Here is a 13,193-nt window from a genome sequence, read left to right as displayed (position 1 = left end):
AGCAGGGGTCGTCAAAGGTGACGGTGGCGGCGGTGGGGGGGGGGGGGGGGTCCGGCAGCGCCAGAGGGGGGGATAAAATGTGCCCCCTCACCTCAGGCTCTGGACCCCCCCCCCCTCCTGCCGAAGTCTGGCTACGCCCCTGCTGTAGGCACACCAGGTTTATGGCTGTAAATGTTAGACATATCAATACCGGGTTACGTTAGTATTCTACAACAGAACCAGAGTGCCCAGGTGCCATTATAAAATAAACTCCTAATGCGTGTCCTCAGGGCAGCTTAATAGAGTGACAATCCCAAAGAGTAGCAACGTTCCATGCTACTGTTCCGTTCCCTAAAAGTATGTATAAATGTTATGAAAATATATGGGAATATTCTAGTGGTAGTTGCTGGAAATTATTAGTTGTAATCTTTAAGCGTTGGGACTTACGGTGAATTGAGTTACAGTGCCCTTCCCCCGCACTTTACATTCTTTGGACTTATTAACAGGCATAAGGTAAAGTCATATCACTTATAGTAGAGGTTCTGGAAATCTATGCAGGTACCTGTATTGCAGGATTCCAGCTGTCCTACATTGGTAAGAAAAGGTTATACCCTGCAACAGACAGAGACCTTGAGTTTCCAGGGGGAAGGAAACATCCATCGCCCTCAGTTGAGGGTTATCCTTCACAATGTTTCCTATGCACAATTTGTGTTTGATTTCTGCTTTTCAGGGTGGAGATGTAAAATATCTGTGAAACTACCGAGATCTGACCTTTCCTTGCAAATCCTTGTAGCTTTGAGCACCGCTAACGGGAACACACAGGAATATGGGATTAAGAAGTGAGTTTCACTGTTGAATGTAAATCTTTTTAAGACTAAGTAGATTCGGTGGCAGAGCCAGTGGCGGGAGGCGGCGATGGTGCTGGGCAGACTTATACGGTCTGTGCCAGAACCGGTGGTGGGAGGCGGGGCTGGTGGTTGGGAGGCGGGGATAATGCTGGGCAGACTTATTCAGTCTGTGCCCTGAAGAGGACAGGTACAAATCAAGGTAAGGTATACAAAAAAATTAGCACATATGAGTTTATCTTGTTGAGCAGACTGGATGGACCGTGCAGGTCTTTTTCTGCCGTCATCTACTATGTATCTACCTCCACCAATTGTGCAGTAGACACAAGGGGGGATCGATTGGGTTATATGATCATGTTAATAAGATTCGTGAAAAACATGATGAAAGTAGCAGTCTCTGATCACACTGTTTTTTGTGAAGCTGAATTAAAGTGATCTCGACCTATTTCAGCCTCTCCCGCAGATGGATACCCAGATGAGCTGTGGCGTTTTATGACTGCAGAGTTTGTAATTCAGCTCTTTTCCCGTTTTCAAGTCTAAACTACAAGCCCACCTCTTTACCACTGCTTTTGACTCATAACTGTTGGATTATTTGTAGTAAATAATTAGCAGATTTTAGTACACACAGCTTCAGCTTTAGAAATGTTAATTTCTTTCTTCATCTCTCTCTCATTCACCCCTGAATAATTCACTGCTGAGTCACTTTAAAGTTGAAGTAACAAAACATCTGTTTACTCACAGTTTGTAGTTAGATTATAATCAGACAGGCTTATATATACATATTACTATACATTTGTATTATCAGCTCCTTCCATGTGCTTAGATGGTAATGGATGCTCACACCACCATAGATCCTCTCAGGTTAGGAGAGATCATGAGCTCCATGTGCTCCATGTGCTGCATCTGCTGTGTCTAACCCCCACAGGAAGTTGCATAGCAGTGTGACCTCTCTAAGTAATTCACATCAGAGGTCACAGAGTAATCACAGAGAAATAATAGGTGACAGTCAATGCATGTAAAAATACAATAAATTCCAACAAACCCCTTCTCATGCATAACTGTCATGCAATTATTTATTCATACAAAGTCCAAGCTTTATACGCAGATTCACAAAATGTTCTCTGGGTAACGGTTTGGTCATGATGTCAGCTGTCATCTCACTGGTGTGACAATAGTGTAGACTGATGACCCCTTCTTTCGCCAACTCTCGCACGTTGTGGTATTTCGTTGCGATGTGCTTGGTGCGTGACTGAACCTTGTCATTCTGTGACAGTCGGATGCAGCTCTGATTATCTTCCATTATCTGGATTGGTCTCTGTTCAGCTATTCCAAAATCCAGCAAAAGTTTTTCAATCCACATCAGTTCTCTGCACGCTTCCGATACAGCCACGTATTCAGCTTCTGTAGAAGACAGACTCACAATACTTTGTTTATGACTGGCCCATGAAATTTGTACATTTCCATACATAAACACATATCCACTTGTGGATTTATAATCAGAATGATCCCCTGCCCAATCTGAATCACAGTAACATATTAGTTTTGGATTACTATTGGCTGAAATCTTTAATTTACAATCAATGGTACCCTTTAAATACCTTACCATCCTTTTAACTGCAGTCCAATCTGATTTGGTAGGTGAGCTGACCCTTCTGCTCAAAATTCCTACTGCATTTGCTATATCAGCCCTGTATGTGGTAGCTAGATATAAAAGCTTACCTATGGCTGATCTATATTGGATGTTATCTGGTAAAGGTTCTCTTACTGTTTCATCCTTCAGAAAATCAGTGATCATGGGAGTGCTTACAACTTGGGCATCTTGCATACCTAAACTTTCAATAAGCTCATTTATTTTCTGCTTCTGGCTTAGAAGATAAGAACCATCATTTTGTTTCTCAATTTCTATACCAAGATAGTATGACACATTACCAAATTCTTTTATCTCAACATTCTGGTTTAAACACTTTACAATGTCCTTGTACTCTTGCTCACTTTTGCTTGCAATGAGCAGATCATCAACAAAAGCTAAAATGTATGCATATTGTCCATTTGTGCACCTAGTGTACAAACATTTATCTGCTTCACCTTGCTTAAAACCTAAATTTGTCAATATTTCATGCAATTTATCATTCCAACATTTTGCACTTTGCTTTAATCCATAAAGACCTTTGTTTAATTTACACACTAGCTGTCTTTGTTTTGTATTTATGAAACCTGTTGGTTGTTCCATGTACAAGTCTTCAGTTATATCTCCATGAAGGAACGCTGTTTTCACATCAATGTGGTTGACTTGCATGCCTTTTGAGACTGCAATGCTCAGAAGTGTTCTGATTGTCGTGTGTTTCACTACAGGTGCAAACACTTCATCAAAATCTTCTCCATATTTTTGAAGATATCCCTTTGCCACTAATCTGGCTTTATACCTTTCCACTTTTCCTTGTGCATTCCTTTTTAACTTGAATACCCATTTGCATCCTATAGCTTTCTTGCCAGGAGGTAATTTTGTAAGAATCCAAGTATTATTTTTATCCAATGCATCAATTTCTTCTTGTGCAGCTTTATGCCATTCAGCAGCTACTTCTGCTGGCATTTTCTCAATCTCATCCCATGTTAAGGGCTCTTGAGCTTCTGCTGACTTTGTTAGGTAAGACAGTCTTGGGGGTGGAACACCTTTGTTTTCCCTGGATGAGCGTCTGACAACAGGTTGGTCTGACCTTTCCGCATCCTCTAAATCTGAGAGTTCTTCTCCAATTGATTCCCCTTCTCCAACTGTACTGTCTTCTTCAATGATCCTTTCTGTGTCTGCTTCCTCTGCCTGTTCCTCGTTAGATACAGATGAGTTGCTTTCAGACATCTGCCTTGGTATGGCATTTATATACACTGGCATGTCTATTATGGTTCTAGTTTCATATTCTGGATGATAAGGCTCATCTGGGATAATCCAGCCTTTATCAACCCTTTTGTTTTCATCAAAATATGTAACATGTCTTATGCCAACAATGCCAGTTTTCAGATTCAAAATTCTATATCCTTTGTGTCCTGGAGCATAGCCAACTAAAATGCCCCTTTCTGTTGTGGAATCCAGCTTATGCCTTCTTTGCTTTGGTACATGAGCATATGCTGTACTTCCAAATGTTCTTATGTGTGACAGGTTTGGCTTCCTACCATGCCATGTCTCATGTGGTGTGCGCTCAGCGCCTTTAGTTGGCATTCTGTTTTGTAGGTACACTGCTGTGAGAATGGCTTCCCCCCATAGTCTTTTAGGGAGATTGCTATCTGACAGCATACATCTGGTCATTTCCACAAGTGACCTAAATTTTCTCTCTGCAACAGAATTTTGTTCTGGTGTATAAGCTACTGTTGTGATATGTTGAATGCCTTCTTGTTCTAGAAATGTGCGCATGCTTTGTGAAGTGAACTCACCACCATTGTCGGTCTGAAGAACCTTTGGTTTTCTTTCAAATTTGTTGCTCACCATGGCTACGTATTTCTTCAGCATGTCTGTGACTTGACTTTTCTCTTTCAGCAAATAGGCCACACAATATCTAGAGAAATCATCCAAGAATATTAGCACAAATCTGTTATTTCCCAATGATGGGATATTAAACGGTCCACATAAGTCACTGTGTATTAAGTCCAGCACTTTATTACTCCTATTTCCTGTGTATGCAGGAAATGAGGGTCTCACACCTTTTTGAGTAACACAGTCTATGCATTTCTCCATTTTACCAGCATCTGCACTTATCTGAATGCCTGTGGCCAGTTGCTTACTGTAAAGATCCTGGATCACCTTAGAATCACGATGTCCCAGGCGGCGGTGCCAGATTTCCAGACTACATTTACCATCATTCTTCCTTACTTGCGCCATATGTGAGGCTTCACCTGAAATGCTCAGTTTATAAACATCATTATGCATAAAAGCTTCAGCATACACTTCATCATTTTTAGAGATTGTGCACTTACTGTTTTCAAAATGAATCACAAATCCCTTCTTATCTAATGTAGATACACTAAGCATATTGCAAACTGCTTGGGGAATATACAAGACATCACTTACAGGAATTTCTTTAACTTCATTAGACACTTTGCATTTTAAGAATCCAATACCTTTTGCTTGGATCTTAGCAGTCCCTGCGTTTGCAGTTTTAAGAATACCTTCCTCTGGACACATTTCCTGAAAGAAATCTTTACAATTGGTTAAATGGCATGTGCTCCCCGAATCCAAAATCCAAGTACTTTCATTTGAATTATTATTTACCATAGTCAAAGATTTTTCTGCCATTAGAAAGCCCTTGTGTTTATCTTTGTCCTTCATACATTTCCTGGTTTGAAAATTCTTTAGTTCCATTGGCTTAGGTGAGCTAGAGGGAGTGTTTTGTGTTTCCTTACACCATTTAGATACATGTCCCTCCTTTCCACATGAGTAGCAAATCAGCTTGCCCTTGGGTGGAGTTTTCCCATAGCTCCGCCTTCCTCTGTTCTTTGCCAAGAAATTTGTTTCATTTCTCTCTGACTTGCTTTGAGAACACATCTCCTCAGAATCATTTATTATGCATTCCTGCCTTAGTTTTGATGTTGTCTGTTCAAAAGATTGCCCTTCAATGGCCTCATTTACAGACCTAAAAACATCAAACTTCTTTGATAGTGAGGTAAAAAGAAATGCTCTTTTCAATGCATCACACATGGGAATTCCAGAAAGTTCTAACTTTTGAAATGAAGACATAAGATGCATAATGTGATCATTACATTTACTTTTATCCCTTAATTTGGTTTCATTCAACTCTGCCAACCAAATTGGTTGCTGCTTTGCATATGTAGTTGCATACATAGTTCTCAGTTTATATAAAATGTCCTTTGGTGTATCTTTTCCCTCCACTAATATGGCTTGTTTCTCTGAGAGAGCTTCCAAAAGCATGCACTTCACATAATAGTTTGCATTGTCCCATTCAGCCATATTTTCAGCTGTTCTGTCTTGGTCTAAGCATATATTTAATCTTTTTGCTCGAAGGAGACATATGAATCTTAGTTCCCACTGCTGATAATTAAACTCAGTTAATTTAGGCACCTTGAGAGAATAGAAAAATGGTGAATTTCTTCCCTCAGCCATTTTCTTAGCCTTCTGTCTGCTGTGTGGGGGGAGAGAGAGACAGACTGAATCTTTCCTTTAAAACTTAAGAGAAAAATGTGGCCTTTTTTTTTTTTCTGGTAATATTTCTCTTCTTTTTCAATTCCTGGACCCTGGGCCCATAACCCTTTTGTTGGATTATTTGTAGTAAATAATTATCAGATTTTAGTACACACAGCTTCAGCTTTAGAAATGTTAATTTCTTTCTTCATCTCTCTCTCATTCACCCCTGAATAATTCACTGCTGAGTCACTTTAAAGTTGAAGTAACAAAACATCTGTTTACTCACAGTTTGTAGTTAGATTATAATCAGACAGGCTTATATATACATATTACTATACATTTGTATTATCAGCTCCTTCCATGTGCTTAGATGGTAATGGATGCTCACACCACCATAGATCCTCTCAGGTTAGGAGAGATCATGAGCTCCATGTGCTCCATGTGCTGCATCTGCTGTGTCTAACCCCCACAGGAAGTTGCATAGCAGTGTGACCTCTCTAAGTAATTCACATCAGAGGTCACAGAGTAATCACAGAGAAATAATAGGTGACAGTCAATGCATGTAAAAATACAATAAATTCCAACAATAACCACTGCTCACCTGTCCTTTTTCCTCACCTCTTTATTCCCTTACCTTAATTGTTCTGTTTGTCTGCCTGTCTTATCTAGATTGTAAGCTCTTTGAGCAGGGACTGTCTTTTGTGTATGGTGTACAGCGCTGTGTATGCCTTGTAGCGCTATAGAAGTGATAAGTAGTAGTAGTAATGTAGAAGCCTGCCCTTGCAGATGTACGTGCAGGACGTCAGACTCACAGAAACAGAAGCCTGCGCGGTTGCATTGCTGATCTGCAAGGGCAGGTTTCTACATGGAATGTTGCTAGTGGAGGAGTAGCCTAGTGGTTAGTGCAGTGGAACATGGAATGTTGTTACTATTTGAGATTCTGGAATGTTGCTGTTACTTGAGATTCTACATGGAATGTTGCTACTATTGGAGATTCTGTTGCTGCTATTTGACATTCTACATGGAATGTTACTATTCCACTAGCAATATTCCATATTTAGATTGTGAGCTCTTTGAGCTGGGACTGTCTTTTTGTGTATGGTGTACAGCGCTGCGTATGCCTTGTAGCGCTATAGAAATGATAAGTAGTAGTACTAGTAGTGAATATTGCAATAGGTCATAATATGCAGGACTGAGCAGGAATACAATCTTAATTCTGATAGATCAATTATAGAGTTTTAATTAAAAGACATTGTTTTTGCTGTGCTGCAACGCTAAAACTGCTGCAATTCCGCTAATTTCTTTTACTGACACCATTTGACTTCTTGTTTTTCTGATTAAAGAAAAGACAACTCCTATTTCTCCATCATTGATGCTGAGGTTAAGTGTGAAGACACTTTGAAGGTTACCTTTCGCTGGAAACGCACCTTGATAAGTCTGTTCCAGCGAGTCCCAAACACCTTTGGAGCTGAATCTGTGACTGTGCAGTCTGGACAAGATGGAAGAGAGTAAGTGCATTTCTCACTCTTGGTTTTTATATTTTTTTTCAGTCAATGTAATATCACCTTAACAGTGAGATTGTTGACATTGAGGGTCAGTTTTATATCTCGGAGTCAGAGCTTCGAGGAAGAAGAGATAAGGAGACTGGTGTCTGGGCACCGGTAGATATATACGTAAGGACACTCCCGCGGGAGGTGGTGGAAATGAAAACGGTAACGGAATTCAAACATGCGTGGGATAAGCATAAAGGAATCCTGTGCAGAAGGAATGGATCCTCAGGAGCTTAGTCGAGATCGGGAGGCGGGGCTGGTGGTTGGGAGGCAGGGATAGTGCTGGGCAGACTTATACGGTCTGTGCCAGAGCCGGTGGTGGGAGGCGGGGCTGGTGGTTGGGAGGCGGGGATAGTGCTGGACAGACTTATACGGTCTGTGCCAGAGCCGGTGGTGAGAGGCGGGGCTGGTGGTTGGGAGGCGGGGATAGTGCTGGGCAGACTTATATGGTCTGTGCCCTGAAGAGCACAGGTACAAATCAAAGTAGGGTATACACAAAAAGTAGCACATATGAGTTATCTTGTTGGGCAGACTGGATGGACCGTGCAGGTCTTTTTCTGCCATCATCTACTATGTTACTATATGTATGATACGCAGAATCTGAAGTTTGGTTCTCTGCTAAGGGTTACCGGTCTGGATGATCCGGTTCCTGGAGGCTTCGTCACAGGATGTAATAATTTTAATGACTGGCGCACCTACTGGACATGCGTACAAAATGAAATTACCACCTGGGCCATGCGGTAGCCAGGCGGTAGTTCGAAACTGGGTGCACGAAGGCTCCTATGCGGCTTAGTAAAAGAACTCCTCAAGGAAGTATTGAATATTGCTCATTCAGTTATCAAAAGTGGAATCAGATTTCTGTGGTGAATGAGCTACACCCAACGCATAATTAAACTCTGGAATTTGTTGCCAGAGAACGTGGTGAAGGCAGTTAGCTTAGCAGAGTTTAAAAAGGGGTTAGATGGTTTCCTAAAGGACAAGTCCATAAACCACTACTAAACGGACTTGGGAAAAATCCACAATTCCAGGAATAACATGTATAGAATGCTTGTACGTTTGGGAAGCTCGCCAGGTGCCCTTGGCCTGGATTGGCCGCTGTCGTGGACAGGATGCTGGGCTCGATGGACCCTTGGTCTTTTCCCAGTGTGGCATTACTTATGTACAGGGTGAGCAGGATATTATAGTGCTGTCTGGTAATGAGAATTTAATTGCATTTTTGCTCCGTTTTCTTGGCTATCACAGAGGTTGACAAAATGTCAGTTATGAAATTTTAAGAAAAACAGACTCCTTGTTTTCTGGCCAAAAGCTTTAAATTTTTACAGATGTTTCATGTAGTGCTCTGGAAGAATTTTTTACTTTTAAAATCTAGAGTTTTGACTTTGGGGGACAACATTTTTCTTCCGTTTGTTTGATTGAGTTGATTCTAATTGTTTGATTTCATATAAAGATTATGTTTATTTATGATCCTGTACATCTTGAAAAGTTTATTCATAAGGAGATTTTTTTTTTCTGATTTACATGTTGGATAATGTATAGGTTGATGGGGAGAAAGGCTAAGGGGTTGTGATTTTACATGCTAGCTAAAGAATATGGCTAGTGTTATTCCATACTAGTAAGAAATGCCCGTTTCGGAAAAAAATAAAACGGGCGCTAGCAAGGTAATCCCCCCCCCCCCCACCATCCTCCCTCCCTCCCTCCTGAGTTCCAGACCCCCCCTCCGTCCCTCCCTTCCGAGTTCCACACCCCCCCTCTCCCTCCCTCCCTCCGTCCCTCACTCCCTCCCTCCCTCACTTACTTGGTTGCGAGTTTGTGATAAAAGTTCGCAGCGCTCTCCCCGCTGCTGTCACTGAATCTCTGGAACTCGTGCGTTGTGCCTTCGCCGCCCCACCCTCAACATCATTCGCCGCCCTGCCCTCACCGTCATCGCGTTTTGACGCGAGGGTGGAGCTACAGTGACTGCAGGCCAAACCAGATATCTCGGGCGCCTCATCCGGCTTGAGGCTTCATTGGAACGTTGGAGGTGTTTTTTTATATATATAGATGTTGCTTAATATTGTTTCTTTTCCTCTAAGGACCCTTCATTGTCTCTGAATTGTGGACTGCAGGCGTTCAGTATTTTCTTTATTTTTTTTTATCTGTTTTTTTCTTATGAGACTATTTCCTTTGTAGATACTTGAAAAACTTAATTGTTCAAAAGATTCAATAAAAAAAAAATAATGCAATAGAAATGCTCCCTTATTTCCCAGCCATCCAAAGACTGAATCCCCTGCCCTGGCAATCAGTGGGAGGGAGGTGGAAAGTTGCAAACAGAAGCAAAATTCAGAATCTAAACAGACTGAAATACTGCTTGCCATGTAGAGGACGGCATTCATAATGTTTAATTACCCCTCTCTAGACCTCCGGGGGACCCATGCCCACGGAGAAGAAGGGTGGGTTTCAGAGGACCACATTTTGACACGGAGGTGGAGAGGGGGTGTCAGAAGGCTCATTTTAAATCTGAGACCCAGGACCTCGGCTTTCTGAGTTCTGGTGTCTATGTGTATCTTTGGCCACCTATTCTCCCACATAATGTACTGAGGAGTAGAAGATACCTTACTTATGTGAACACTATTTGTGTAAGGATGTTCCAAGAAACACATAGACAATCAAGAAATTGAGGCACAGACTAGGAAAGCAAGTGATAGAGATAATCTTTATTCTCACCAATTGGAACTTCAATCTGGCACACTCATCAGTCAGATTCTCAGGTGGACCGACCGTAGTTCTGCCCTCTGGGTAGAGTTGGGGAAAGCTCCAAACTCCGCCTAGATTTGCAAACCTTATAAACCATCTGCTGTCCATTCAATTCAATAAGGACACATTTTTTTCATCTGTGAATCATACTTAACCGCAGATCAGGTGCCCACCTTCCCCCTCCTTTCTGATATTTCTTAATAACTGCCATTTCCTGAAGTGTAAACATCTTTCCTAACATAGAGAGATTAGTATTCATATCTCATGAACCAGGACGCCATCTTTCCAAAAGCAGACTCCATTTTATGAACCAATCTTCTTACTATTTTAGCCATTAATTCCTCCATCTTGGCCCTTACACTGCATTTGAATGTCACACTAGATCCTAATAAGGCTTGCCAACCGGTCCTGCTTCCACAGACACTCAGCTACAAGGCCATCATCACATTTTAGAGGCCTAGTCAGTGCTTTTCAGCAGCTTAGGCTATAGAACTCGGCCCACCACTATTCCAGTGGATGGGTCTCAAGTTGTGACACATATTAACAACAGCATACGGGGTGTCGTGGTGTTTCTTATGACGACGGGATCAGCAAGTGACTTTGTCATATTATAAGAACTGAGTCTGGTCTGCCTTTTTTGCATGTAGGAATTTGTAGCCCTACGTGCAATGAGGCTATTCCAGGTCTGACTTGGGGGCCAGTGCATCACGCTTAGCGCACGGTTTCCTCATTCAAGTGAAGCGCAAACCGTTTGCTCCCCAAAGCAGTAACTAAAACGTATCTAAATAGGCCAAGAGCAAAAACTACTACTACTACTATTTAGCATTTCTATAGCGCTACAAGGCGTAGGCAGCGCTGCACAAACATAGAAGAAAGACAGTCCCTGCTCAAAGAGCTTACAATCTAATAGACAAAAAATAAAGTAAGCAAATCAAATCAATTAATGTGTTCAGGGAGGAGGAGAGGAGGGTAGGTGGAGGCGAGTGGTTACAAATGGGTTACGAGTCAAAAGCAATGTTAAAGAGGTGGGCTTTCAGTCTAGATTTAAAGGTGGCCAAGGATGGGGCAAGACATAGGGGCTCAGGAAGTTTATTCCAGGCGTAGGGTGCAGCGAGACAGAAGGCGCGAAGTCTGGAGTTGGCAGTAGTGGAGAAGGGAACAGATAAGAAGGATTTATCCATGGAGCGGAGTGCACGGGAAGGGGTGTAGGGAAGGACAAGTGTGGAGAGATACTGGGGAGCAGCAGAGTGAGTACATTTATAGGTTAGTAGAAGAAGTTTGAACAGGATGCGAAAACGGATAGGGAGCCAGTGAAGGGTCTTGAGGAGAGGGGTAGTATGAGAGAAGCGACACTGGCAGAAGATGAGACGGGCAGCAGAGTTTTGAACCGACGAGAGGGGAGAGGTGACTAAGTGGGAGGCCAGCAAGAAGCAGATTGCAGTAGTCTAAACAAGAGGTGACAAGGGTGTGGATGAGGGTTTTGGTACAGTGCTCGGAAAGAAAGGGGCGGATTTTTACCATGGCAGAGCACGCTGGGCGCAGACACAGGTCTGAAGTAGCGGCAAGTACACAGAAGTCTGAGCAGAAAGAAAAGCGCAATGGGCAACCAAAGCTGCATATGACTACATCTTTCCAGTACTTTATTCCAGCTGCCCCTCCCCCAACAGTTTTGTCTTGTTAGCTGTGCTCTTGCAGGCATGAAATCCCCAGTAGAGAGGGGGGGGGGGTATTTGGAGTTTTGTGGACCTTTTTTTATGAATGTATATGATTCTGTTGTTTTTATTGTAAGTAGTTCTAAGGTCCTGAGTGACCATGAGCAGGATATCATGACTATGGAAATAAATAACTTGTCTTGTCTCTTCTCAGGTCTACCTTCTGTAGCAATCAGAACGTGAAAGAGAACGATCTCCAAACTCTAACCCCTTGCTAAAAAAAAAAAAAAAAAAAACTCAGACAAGAACGACTTCAGGTAAAAACTTCCCTGGTACATTCTCTTACTATTTCTGGGTATCCTGAAAGCTACTGAGGCGAAGAAGGGAAAGGATGGGGAAGGGAGCGTTCTTACGCTTGAAGGCCTCACGTTCTAGTCATACTTTCTCTTTGCAGGTGCCACAGTCCTCTGCAAACGGATTCCCCCAGTCAGTTCTAAAGAGCCCAGCCCGTAAGAACTGACTGAATAAATGACAGAGAACTTTATAGAGGCAAAGAGGTAATATCTTAGCAAGATCCTGCAGTTTTCTCCACATCAAGGCCTGTTGGATTCCTGTTCCGAAGGATCTGGTGCATCTTCTCTTTAATTTTCCTCTTAAGTTGGTTCACTGAACTTTGGGGAGATCAATAGGAACAGATTCCAAACAGTCTAAATTAGTCTCCTCAAAGTTGCTTCCTCCTTCTCTCCTTGATTCTCAAGACCTCTACCTAAAAGTACAGGGAATGGCTTATCACCATCTCTGAAATTCCTGGCCTTTCCCCCTATGTGTAGAAGCAAGATGATTAATTGGCTCCAGAGGATGGACTAGCCCTGGTTTTACCCCATTCCATCTCCTTGTCTTAGTGTAGCGGGCTTTGATCCCGACGACCTGGCTTTGATTCCCACTGTAGCTCCTTGTGACCTTGGCCAAGTCACTTAACCCTCCATTGCTCCAGGTACAATAAAGACCTGTATATACTATGTAAACCCCACAGAAATGCAGTGTACCAAGTCCCATTTCCCTTTCCCTATTTGAGATTCTGTTGCTACTATTTGAGATTCTACATGGAATGTTGCTAGTGGAGGAGTAGCCTAGTGGTTAGTGCAACTGGGTTCAATTCCCCACTGCAGCTCCTTTTGACTCTGGGCAAGTCACTTCACCCTCCACTGTCCCAGGTACAAAATAAGTACCTGTATATACTATGTCAACTGCTTTGAAACCACAGAAAAAAAATCACAGAAAGGCAGTATATCATCCCATCTCCCTT

At 42.3% G+C, this 13,193-nt stretch overlaps 1 protein-coding gene across 1 annotated transcript in view; it reads left to right on the top strand.

Moving 5' to 3' along the window:
• Positions 1-12,876, top strand: part of LOC115471077 (inactive pancreatic lipase-related protein 1-like) — a 64,054-nt gene extending 51,178 nt beyond the window's left edge. The window contains exons 12-15 of the mRNA XM_030204751.1: positions 710-818; positions 7,296-7,460; positions 12,102-12,204; positions 12,342-12,876. Of these exons, the coding sequence (XP_030060611.1) occupies positions 710-818; positions 7,296-7,460; positions 12,102-12,165 (338 nt within the window). The 3' untranslated portion in view covers positions 12,166-12,204; positions 12,342-12,876. The remainder of the gene's footprint in view (positions 1-709; positions 819-7,295; positions 7,461-12,101; positions 12,205-12,341) is intronic.
• The last annotated feature ends 317 nt before the right edge of the window (positions 12,877-13,193 follow it).

Source organism: Microcaecilia unicolor, chromosome 5 (assembly GCF_901765095.1).
Source record: "Microcaecilia unicolor chromosome 5, aMicUni1.1, whole genome shotgun sequence".
Lineage (NCBI taxonomy): Eukaryota > Metazoa > Chordata > Amphibia > Gymnophiona > Siphonopidae > Microcaecilia > Microcaecilia unicolor.
Note: the sequence above shows the minus strand (reverse complement) of the source record. Positions and strands in the feature narration are given on the sequence as shown.